General features: G+C 51.8%; 1 protein-coding gene across 1 annotated transcript in view; it reads right to left on the bottom strand.

Annotated features, from left to right (window-relative positions):
• Nucleotides 1–12108, bottom strand: part of PPARD (peroxisome proliferator activated receptor delta) — a 73112-nt gene that overhangs the window by 9707 nt on the left and 51297 nt on the right. The window contains exon 3 of the mRNA XM_019738811.2: nucleotides 4452–4682. Within this exon, the coding sequence (XP_019594370.1) occupies nucleotides 4452–4581 (130 nt within the window). The 5' untranslated portion in view covers nucleotides 4582–4682. The remainder of the gene's footprint in view (nucleotides 1–4451; nucleotides 4683–12108) is intronic.

Genomic DNA, 12108 nt, shown 5'->3' with positions numbered 1-12108 from the left:
GTTATCTCCTACCTTTACCACCCCCTGGAGGGAAAGGGATGGAACCAGTGTTTATCAGGCCCCCACTAAACGCCAAGTATGTTAGTATCTTTACGCCTGTTAGTATCATTTCGTAACTGCCATTTAAAGAGAGGAAACTGAGGCTCGGTGAGGTTAAGGGATCTGCCCAAGGTCCCCTGCCTTATCTGTGGTGGAGCTGGAACTTGAACCTACACTTCACTTCCCTGCAAAGGCTGTGTGTTTGCACCAATCACACCTCTTTCTCTGAGCATGCCTGCTGGACACTTTACATCATTAATCTTATGAACCTCAAAAGAAGCCTTCTAGCAGGACTTCTTACCCCCACGTTAGGCTCAGAAGGTTAAGAAACATGCTGACAGTGGCTCTGATGGTTAATTTTATGTGCCAACTTAGCCAGGCCATGGTACCCATAGTACCCAGTTTGTGGTCCAACATCAGTCCAGACGTTGCTGTGAAGGTATTTTTTAGGTATCATTAACATTTAAATCATCACTCTCCATAATGTGAGCAGGCCTCCCGAAGGAAGAAGGAATTCTGTCTCCACATTGCATTTGGACTTGAGCTACAATGTCAATTTCCCTCCGTCTCCAGCGTGCTGGCCTGGCCTGCAGTTTCGGCTTGCTGTCCCTCACAAATGCCTGAGCCAATTCCTTAAAACAAACCTCCCTCCCTCCCTCCTACACACACACACACACACACACACAGACACACAGACACACAGACACACACACACACACACACACACACACACACACACACACCCACCCCGGTTCTGTTTCTCTAGAGAATCCTGACTAGATCAACGGCAGAGTGAGATTTATAACCTGGAACCATCCACCCCGGGGCTGAGCTCTTACTCACTGCCCTCTACAACTGCCCATATGTATAAACAGGTGTTCGTTACTACTGATCAATACTCTGTGATTGTGATAAACAAGGAGACACGTCACCGCCGAGGATGACACTGGGTCACCAGTCAAATGTTTGGACTCCGTATAAACAGTAGGCCCATCACCCAGCGCGAAGTATCAGTTGCACCATCTTTGATTACAAGTTCAGCAAACACACGATAGCCCTTATTCAGGCCGTCCCTGCGGTGGCGAGCGCTCCGGCATATCTAGTCTCCATCGCTAGAGCTATGCTGTCAGCATAGCTGGGAGGCGGCCAGCAGAGGCCAGCCCGGTTTATGTTGCTGGCAGAGCCCCACAGGCAGACAGCTTCTGAAGTCAGGGCCAATTCTGCAGGGCTCGGGGGCTGGGTTACCAAGCAGCCTCCTTCCTCCTGTTGTCCCTTCTGCCTGGACTGTGGGCTCCGCAGGGCAGGCACCAGCCTTGTCCTCTGCTGAACGGCTGTCTGGACAGCCACCAAGCATCTGCTGAGTGAGAGGAGGCGCCAAGGCCAAGAGGAAGGACACTCCACCTTCCTCAGCCCCACAGTAAGACCGCCGACCACTTTCTCAGTGTGACAGGATGTTCCTCACTGAAGCAGGACGGGAAGAGGGCAGCAGTGGGTGTGAGCACCGCTTGCAGCTACCCCTGCTCCGCCCCAGCTGGGGGCCCTGGGCATGTGCTGAGTGCTGCCGATGGGGGCTGTCCTGCCTGCCTCCCTGTGGGTGAGAGGAGGGGCTTGGGAGGTATTGAGCTTGGTACAGAGAGGCACGGTCAGGACAGTCAGAGGGGAAGCAAGCCGCAGCCTTCCTGCTGTTTCAGGCTCGCGCCCATCCTCATGGATCCCTGAGGGGACTCTGGAGGTCAAAGTCATAGGCTCCTGGGACAGGGCAGGGAACCAGCAGGTGTGAGATCTGTGGTGTGTCAGCACCATTTATTCCTTACTTGGCTGGCCCCTGAGGTGGACAGGATGCAGCCTTTCCAGGTGAATAGGGTGTGGCACCAGTGAGGGCACAGCTCCCAGTGGCTGGCCTGGGACTCCTGCCCTGGTTTACGTGACCCCAACACAAACAGGATGATGCTCTGTCTCCAGGCCCCCCCCACCTGTGGCCTTTATTTTTAACCTTTTAAAGAAAAGCAACATAATTGCTTTTTACAGTATGAGAGTACTTCGGGCTTGTTGGGAAATACATACGGGCATGTAGCACCTTATGACAAGTCCTCTCCACCCGTGGTCCTACCCCTCTGAGCTAGCCCCGTTAGTCCTTTGTGTATATTCTTCTAGTACCTTCTATGATACATGAGGATTTTTAAACAATGAGATTCCCAATGTGTCAGGAACTTACTTCCCTGCCAGGATATACAGACCTACCGTATCCATTTTGATGCCTAGAGCATTCTACGCTGTGGCTCTACCACAATGTACACAACCAGTTCCCACAGATGGGCGCCTTCCAATGTTTTGCTTTTATGAACAGTGCTACCGCAAACAAGTGTAGAAATCTCCGCGCATGGGGTCCATGCCTAGGAGGAGAGCTGCAGGGACAAAGCATGCCCCCTAACCGCGCTGGCCATGCTGCCTTTCCACCCTCGGGGGCGGGGCAGCTACGTCCTCAACCTCAGGCCAGCAGGTCGTCGCGGCCAATCCCATAGCTTACACAGCACCGCATCTGAAGACACCTTCTTTGATTGGTGAGTAGACTTAAAAGTGTTTCGTGTTTTAGCCATTTGGATTTGTCCTACGGTAAACTGCGTGTTTATAGAAAGTCTTCCTGTGTATGATTGAAATACTGAACAAGAAAGCCTTTCTACCTCCACTTGATGAATTTATTGATAAACAGACTCTATTAAACACACCGAACATGGCACAGTGTATGGGCAAGGGTGGATGGGCAAATTCTTCCCCAGACATCTCCCCGCACTCCCTAAATCCCACCGATAACACTCCCTGAGATGCCATCACATGCCGCCTCGCCCTGCCTGTGTACCAGGCACACACTGGTCTGTGTGTGAACAGCAGGCTCACTCGGGAATGTGGTCCTCACAAGGGCATGTAGGAAACCCCAGGAAGACATTAGTCTGCAGGCAACGTCTATGTGCCTGGGCCCTGGTGTGGGGACCAGGTGGGCCAGGGCAGCAGTGAGGCCACCAAACCCGTGGCCCTCCATTTCCTTTACTCTCTCTCGGTGTGCACAGTGACATCCCTTGTTCATTCTTAGCCCCCAGCGTCTTCCCTCTGCTTCCTAACCCTCCTCACTTGTCTCAAGTTCAGAATAGTACGTGTCATTAGCGCTGAGGGACTGACCACTCCTAGTTAGCCATTCCTCTCTTCTAAAAAAGGCTGGGTCTCCAAAGCCTTCCCAGCCACGAGCCAACCACCAGGGGCATGGGCCCTGAAATCACACCAAGCCTGCTTTGGTCACTCCTGGGTGTCTGGGTGGGATAAGATGGCCTACCCCTCACCCTACCCTACCATGTGCCCTGAAGAGGAAGAAACTCTGCAAAATCCTGGGACTTGCTTTGCAGGTTCAAAGCCGTGTGGCTCGAGGATTCGGGCCTGTTTTAGGTGCAGGCCCAGGCAGGAGCCTGTCCTGCGTCAACAGCCCCCGCCCTGCGTTAACTCTGACACCATCCACCTCCCCCCATGCAGAAACAAGGGTCCAGAGCCCATGTTTGTGGAGCGGGCCTGCTCCTCTGCCCTGAATCACCCCTGTGACCAGGATCTCCTCGGGCTGAAACCAGCAGCCAGATCAGGATATGCCCTCCTGGCAGTACATTCTCTCCTGATGCAGAGTTTCCCTTGAGGGAAGGGAACAAAGGTCAGTGGGATGTGATGGCACTCAGGTGATGGCACTCAGGGAGGGAGCAGGGGAAGGGCGGCGTCAGCAGCAGGGAGAGAGACGCAGGGGCTGAGAAAAGTGCATTCTGGGTGCCCTTGAAGGTGGACGTAAATCATGATGATGATGAAGACAGTGACAGAAGAGCACAGGGCGCCAGAGAAAAACGTCTACATGGCTGCTGACAGTGGATAAATAAAGGGGAACCAACGAGTGAGACAAGAAGGTAAAAAACTGTCTGGCTGCACAGAAGGAATATTAATTACAGTCATACCAACTGCTTAGCACTTTAGGCCCAATGACAGTGCAGCTCGATGGTGTGTATGATTAGCAGCTGGTCAATCGAGTAGTGTGTTTTGACTGATGGAACAATCACAGTACAGTGGACCTCTCTCGTGTGCTGTTAAAGCAGATTGGTCCTAGATCCCTCGTGGTAGCAGGGGTGGATTGATGATGATGACATGCACAGCAAATGCTAACTCGGGTACTTCTCACAAAAGCCCATGTCTATGTCCCCACAATCCCTGTCTGTCTTACAGGAAGAAGTGGTACAACTTGCCCAGGTCCCTGCTGCGGACAAGCAGCAGAGCGGGGGTGTGAACCTCGGCTGTCTGGCTCGTCCTCAGTCACTCTGCACTCCCGTGACGCTGTTCGCAGAGGCCCAGGTTCCCGTCACCTGGCTGCGTCCCCTCTGCCCCCTCCTCACCTGTATAGCTGCTGGAAGGAAGCGGGTCCTCTGGTCCTCCGTTGAGCTCTGGGGCTCCTTGTGTCTCTGCCACTTCCTCTTTCTCCTCCTCTTCCCGGACCTCAGGGGCTTCCTCCGGTGGCTGCTCCATGGCTGAGTTCCCCTCGGCGCCACACCTGCAGGCCCGGTCATAGCTCTGGCATCATCTGGGTCTGAACGCAGATGGACCTCTACAGGGCAGTTCCTGTCAGCCTGGGCGAAGGGGACGACAGGAAGAGGTCGGGGGAGGCAGTGAAGAGGACGAGAGGGTGATGGGAGTGGCCATGCCTGAGGGCTACCATTTGGGGGCTAAGTCGGGGGACCCCCTGCTCCTTCAGAGCATGAGCGCCTCTTCCCCCGGCCTCCACTCCCTGCATCACAAGTCACTTCCCCTCCTGCCCTTTGCCCACTAGGCTCCTGTGGCAAGTTTGTGGGGTTCAGCATAGTCTCCATTAACCGGAGAGGGTGACGTACCACTGTACCACCTTTCCCTGCCTCTGCTGCATCCTGTGTTTTGAGATCCTGTCTACAGGAGACACACGAGAGTGACCTGAGGGGCTTTCTCACGCGCCCCAGTCATCCGGGAGATCCTCATATGCGCCACGCTTCTAACCCCATCTTGTCCCACCAGCACTCAGGCCCAAGAATCGCTGCTCTCCTAAGTCAATTTCCTGAAGGGAGTGGGTCATAGCCTTCCTGTGTTTGGATGTGGATAGAAGACACCAGCCCCTGTTAGCGAGGCTCCCAGTTGACAGATCTGCAACTAGACTCTCAGTGGCAGAGCCATCAGACAAGGGGAGATGCACTCTGTCCTGTAAGCTTCCCAAAGCTGTGTTACTAGGTGGGGACCGCCACGTGTACGTCCCCCAGGAGGAGACAGTTGCAACCCTCAGCAACTAAGATCCTGTCCACAAATGCCACAGTCAGAGGTGGTAAGATCACGAGGTGCTGTGGGACAGCCTTCCTGGCAGGGAACAGTAGGGAGATGGCATGGAACGCCTCGTGGGGACACAGCATGAGAAGAGACTCAGGCAGCACAGTGGGGAATGCTGAGGAGTCCACTGGCTGGGGAGTGGGGTGCTGAAGGAGAGGGGGTTTGGACAGATGGCCAGGAAGGTGGGTTGTATCCAGGCACGTGAGCTTCAACTGCCCGGGCACTGGGCATGAGCCTGACTTCTGCCCCATGCCAGTGCAGGCCTGGAAGGAGGAGCAGAAAATACCTGCTTTAGGGAGATTCTAGCATCTGTGGGACCCCTTATGTTGGAAGCCCCACTCCAGAACCCCCCACCTTCCCCCCAGCCCGCCCTTCCTCTGTAATCCCCAACTTACTGACCCACACGCCCATCTGCCCACTAACCAGAGCCAGAAGGCAGGGGTCATCGGAGTCTTCCCTCACCTTGCTCTAGGCTTGCACACTTGGCTATACTAGAATCACTGGGGAATTTTCAAAACTACAGATGTCTGGGCCCATGCCCAGAGATTCTCATTGGATTGGTTTGGGAAGCAGTTTGCACATCAGGATTTTTATTTTTAATTCCCCTGGTGGTTGTAATCATTCCTTTCCATCAGGCCCTCATCTGCCCATTTGGACAGACACCATAACCTCTTGGTCTGCAGAAGGTAGTTTGGCATTCAGCCCTGGAGTCTAAGAGCTGGGAGGTTGGGAATCTGCAGGTTTGGGGGCGTCCTTGTTGATGTGACAGCCACAGGAAGGATTCAGGTCACTAAAGAAGAGAGCGGCAAATCGAGAAAGGACAGAGGAAGGCACCAGAGCAGACAGCAGGCAGTGGCCAGTGGCAGAGAGACTTGGGACAGCCTGGCATCTCAGCGCCCAGGGAAGGTCTGCCTTTCAGGGGGAAGGGGTCAAGCCGCACACTTGCTGCAGAGTTTTCAGGGGGATAAACTGATACCACTGGATTCAGTGACTATGAGGTCATCAGTGACCTTGCGAAACAAGTTTCAGCCAAATGGTTGGGATGGAAACCTGGGTTCTGAAGAATTAATTAGTGGTAGAGAAGAAGTTGGGACAGTGAGTGGGACAATTTTTTGGTGAATATGTCAGGGAAAGAAATGTATTAAGAGGATGCTAGACTGAGAAAGTAGTAAAGGCAGGAAGAGGTTTTTTGAAATAGAGGAAACTCAAATAGACTGTGGCTAGAGGAGACGTCTGAAGAGAACGACCTTCATGGGAAGACAAGGGGGGAGCCAGGGCAGGGGGATAATTTGAGGGTGCAGGATGAGGAAAATACAAAGTATCACATCGTGTGTGTGTGTGTGTGTGTGTGTGTGTGCGCGCGTGTGTATGTGTGTGTGTGTGTGTGTTTAAAGTTCATATGGAATGGCCTCACTCTTCATACTTAATTAAGTAGGAGGGACGGCTGTCTACTAAGAGTGAAAGACGAAACTTGAAAAAAAGCAAAGAATCTGGGTGGAGGCACTTTGGCAGACACGATAGGGAATGAGCTGGAAAGGAATAAAAAGAATTATAGGAAAGCTACAATAATTAAAACAGTGTGGGGTACTGGCACATGAATAGACAATGAAAGAGAATACAAAAGTCCACAAGTAGATGCAAACACACATAGAACTTGAATACGTTATAAAGACAGCACTTCAAATCAAAGGGAAAAGGTAGATCCTTCAATAAAAGAGAGGAGTAGCCATCTGGAGAAATTAAGCTGGATCCCTACTTTACATCTTATACCAAGCAAGGTCCCCTCAAATCAAACATTTTAAAGTTAAAACAAACAAACGAAAAATACATGAACTATTCAAATAGTCCTGAGGTGGGGGAGAAACTAAGAATAACACTAAACCCATAAAACTTCATGGGTTAAAACATTATGGGTGGGGTGCACAGGTGGCTCAGTTGGTTAGAGCATGAGCTCTGGGCAATAGGCTGCCGGTTCGATTCCCACACGGGCCAGCGAGCTGCGCCCTCCGCAACTAGAATGAGGTCAATGAGCTGCCGCTGAGCTCCCGCGTGGCCAGATGGCTCAGTTGGTTGGAGCGCGGGCTCCCAACCACAAGGTAGCTGGTTCGCCTCCTCGACTCCCGCAAGGGATGGTGGGCTGCGCCCCCTGCAACTAACAATGGCAACTGGAACAGGAGCTGAGCTGTGCCCTCCACAACTAAGATTCAAAGGACAACTTGACTTTTCTGGAAGTACACATTGTTCCCCAATAAAATCCTGTTCCCCTTCCCCAATAAAATCTTAAAAAAAAAAGATTATGGGTAAAGATTAATAAATTTGATTATAAGAAACATAAACTGGGGTGGCCAGTTAGCTCAATTAGCATGGCGCTAATAACACCAAGGTTGCCGGTTCGATCCCCACATGGGCTGCTGTGAGCTGCGCCCTCCTTAAAAAAAAATTAAAAAAAAAATAACTAAATAAAAATAAATAAAATTGAAAGAAAGAAAAAGAAATGTTAACTTTCTACATGTTAAAAAAAATGAGAAAATAAACAGATAATTGGGAAAAAATATTTGCAATTCTCATCAAACAAAGAGCTAATTTCCTTAAAATAGTTCATACAAATTAGTAAGTAAAAGACCAGCAATCCAATAATAAAATGGGCTGAGGATATGAAAAACATAATCAAGAAAGGTACACATTTGGCTCTTGAACATATGAAAAGATGCTCAACACTTTCATAAAAAGAGAAATGCAAATTAAAACAACACTTGAAATACCCTTTTTATTAGCAGGTGAAAACAAATGCTAACGCGTTGCTAATTGTGCGGGGGGGTAACAATCTCACACGTCCCTGGTGGAAATATCAGTTGGAACAACCTCTAAACAGGCTAATTTGGCTACTACATCTATCTAAATGACAGGTGCAGTCTTCCTGACCCAGAAACACCACTTCTAAGTTGTAGCCTAAGCTGTATTTCCACTAAGCAAAATGGCATAACGTACTTGTACAAGGTTATTCATTACAGTATTATTTGACTAGTAAGAGGTGGGGAATAAGCTAAATGCCCATCAACAGGGGACTTACTAAATAAATTATGATATGGAAACATGGAATACTAAGCAGCCACAAAGAACAATGATGATACTTATGAACTGGTAATGGAAGTCAACTATACATGGCAAAATTTCAAAGGTAACCACTAAGACTCCATGAATAGAATGTATAATTTCCAAATTACTACTGTAGGATGGAAAAGTCAGGAGAAGTCATGCAGAACTCCAGCTTTCTGACTGAGAAAAGTCTCACAGATGGGAGACTACGGAGACATTAACAACTAAATGCAGCGTAGGATGGAACAGAAAGAGAACAGCAGTGGAAACACAGGGAAATTCCAAATACATTCTTCTTAGTTGAGCTGCTAATGGGATCGTACCAGCGTTCATTCCTTGATTTCATGAGTCTGTGATGTTTACGTAAGACGCTAACGGTAGGGGAAGCTGGGTGGCGTCAGAGGGAGCCCGGTCACCGTGGCCTGCACAGCTGCTGAACCAGCCCTGCAATGCCGGCCTCCAGACTACTCGTCAGGTGAAAAGAATTAAACGCCTGTTTACAAGGCACTGTTTGACAGATTTCAGCTGCATGCAGCTGAACACAGTCTCAACTGAAACAGCAAGATATAAGGACACTTGGCTACAGAGGACAGTGGGACAGCTGGTAGGGAGGGGGTGGGTGACAGCACTGGAAAAGGACCTGGGCCATCACCAAAGGCAGTTTGTGACTGTTTGGTACGTATTAAACTCTAAAAAAATTAGCTAATGTCCAAATAACAAGGACCAGAGACACTGATGCTTCATGCTCCACAGGACTGAAACGTTTGGAGGTGGAGGAGGCAGGGGCAGGTGAGGGGAGAGAGACCCTCGCCAGGCCTGTGGCTGAGGGGCTGCAGGAGGTTTCTGAGGGGCAGCATCAAGGAGAGCAGCATGGTGACAAAACGGTCAGGCAACGTGACTTCTAAGAGCCATGAGCACAGTGGTGGCACGCACCACAGGGGTGAGTGGGATGAGACTGATTAGCACAAACTGCTTTTGGATCCATGTAGCTTGGGTGTCAGTGGACACAGGGAAATGCACACCAGGCTGTGGTGATGAGAGCCAGGGAGACGGGGACATGAAGAGTTAGGGGTTCCCCCTTAGCGGGTGGAAATAGAGGAGACACAGTTACAAAGTTGCCTTGTATAGATACTTGACAAAATCTTTTCTCACAGTCCCTCATAACCCTCTCAGTGACCGTGGGGAGATGAGGCAGCGTTCGCTGTCAGGACTGATTCCTGGGGGGTGGGGGTGGGGGCGAGACTGACTGAGCCCCACTCCGCATCAGGCACCAACATCAGGCTCCGCTCAATCCTCACAAGCCTCCGCGCGGCAGGCCGTGCCCGTGCGAGCACCCTCGGGCAGATGAGGAAGGTGCCAGAAAGCCCGGCCAGCGGAGCCTCCCAGGGCGTCTCTCTAACACGCCGGAGGAGGAAGCAGGAGACCATGGGTTCAGGCAGAGGGGAGCCCGAGCCAGGCCTGGCCTCGATGAGCCCTGACACCCCTGAGCCTCAGATTCCTCTTCCACATGCCAGCTGGTCGATTATTTCACCACGACCAGGGTTACTGTTCTCAGTTTCTAGGGGTGCACATGGTGGCCTCTTGGGGTCAGATGTGGTTCTGGGCTCTGGTTTGAGTTTTGGATGTGGGGCCAGGGCCCCTGGATTCCAGGTGGGGGTTTCTCCCCAGCCTGCAGGTGTCTCTTCTGGCTGTGACCTCTTAAGGACACCAGCTGAAGGGGGAGGGGAGCGACAGCCTGGTTGTTCTAAAACCCACACACATCCCTTGGGCCATTCTATGTTTAGATGTAACCACTGTACTGTGCCAGAAGCCACCCCGTTTCACACAGCCCTGACTGTTCCATCTACAGCTGAGGTCTGCCATCTACCCAGCGCCAAGGCTGCCCCACCCCGACCACTGTTCTCAGCTTGTCCAGCCAGGAGCTATTCTGACCCCTCCCCACCCTCCCCCCACCTCACTGGGCCCAGGTTCACAGGCTCAGTTTTCACAGGTAGCTGCCACCCCACCCACCACTATCCCTGCAATGAACCCTGTTCTCCTTTTTTTAGGTCTGGCACTAAAAAAATACACCCTCTGGAACTAGGTTTAACTTTTACGTGGCTGTGAATGGCCAAGAAATCCTGGTTTCACTACTGTCCCTACGCCCAGAAACGCTCTGACCGTGTCACATCTGCACCCCACTGAAGAGGCTGGTGCTGTCCTCAGACAGGGCAGGGGCCCTGCAGCCAGAATGAGGGAAGCCTGTTCTGCTGTTCTCGGACAGAAAGGGGCGTCTCTAGCAAAAGAATTTCTTACAAAACAAATGCCTGGACTGCTCCGATTCTGCTGTGCAACATACAGGCACACACACACCTGCAGAGCACACGCGGCCCCAGCAGGCCAATTCTAATACCCACTCCCTCGCCCAAGAAGACATTCAGGCCCTTTTGGAGCTAAGGTGGGGGGAGGGGCACAACTCCATTCACTTCCCATCGGGCAGGTAAATTTCATGGGCAGGGCGAGTGAGTTTTTTTGTTTGTTTGTTTTCAGTTAAAGTTTATTGGGGTGACAATTGTTAGTAAAGTTACATAGATTTCAGGTGTACAATTCTGTACTATTAGGTTGGTGCAAAAGTAATTGCAGGTTTTGCAATTATTTTTAACCTTTTAAATTGCAATTACTTTTACACCAACCTAATACATCATCTATGTATCACATTGCGTGTTCACCACCCAGAGTCAGTTCTCTTTCCATCACCGTATATTTGAAGAGTTTAAGTCATACGACCCAGGGCTCTGCAGAGGCCTGATCTGGGGCCGGAGCAACCAGGCCCCCCGGTCTAATCATCCTCAGAAAACGGAGGTCTCTGAGGCCCACCCACAGGCTTCATGCTCAGCGGGGTCAGTCTCTGTGCTGGGGCCCAGGCCTTGGGGTGCAGCCTGAGAGGACTCTCCCTGGGCCAGAGCCCAAGCTGGGTCACAGCTCCAGGGCTTCCACCACCTCCATCATGACATTCCCACTCTCCAAAGGTGATCACACACCAGCCGCTATGTATACCGACACATCTCACCCTCACAACAACCCTAAGGGTCAGGTGCCATTCTCATCCCCATTTAACCAATGAGCAAACCGTGGCACAGAGCGGGAAGTAACTGGCTCCAGGTTACACATGCACTGAAGGAGCAGGACTGGAGTGCAAGCAGGCTGGCTCGAGCCCTCATCACCCCGCTGTCTGATTCCTTCCCCGGCTGTGCTGGGGTGGCCGGGACCAGGAGCTGCTACGTCCCCGCCCAGCCGGGGCCCAGAGGTCTGGGAGCTGCCCTCCGCCTCAGTCTGGAGCCACCACCCCTAAATCCTGACTAGCTGCCAGTTCCTAACTGTTTCTGGCCAAAGCCCTTCTAGATACTCCCTGCCAGAAGACAACTGTTACGCACTAAGGACAGCCATGGGCTGGGGTCCCTGGCGCCTTCTCCAGCCCCACCCCACTGGACGCATGTTTCAGCATCACTCCCTGGACACGGAGGCTCACACTGCCTCGGCCTGGAATGCTGCCCCCTCTCCTCGCGAAGGCCAACTCTCCCTCAAGAGCCAGCCGCACCTCCTTCAGGAAGCTCTCCTGGACCAGCCCCA

Source organism: Rhinolophus sinicus, linkage group LG05, assembly GCF_036562045.2.
Source record: "Rhinolophus sinicus isolate RSC01 linkage group LG05, ASM3656204v1, whole genome shotgun sequence".
Taxonomy (NCBI): Eukaryota; Metazoa; Chordata; class Mammalia; order Chiroptera; family Rhinolophidae; genus Rhinolophus; species Rhinolophus sinicus.
This window is presented reverse-complemented; position numbering and strand designations above follow the sequence as displayed.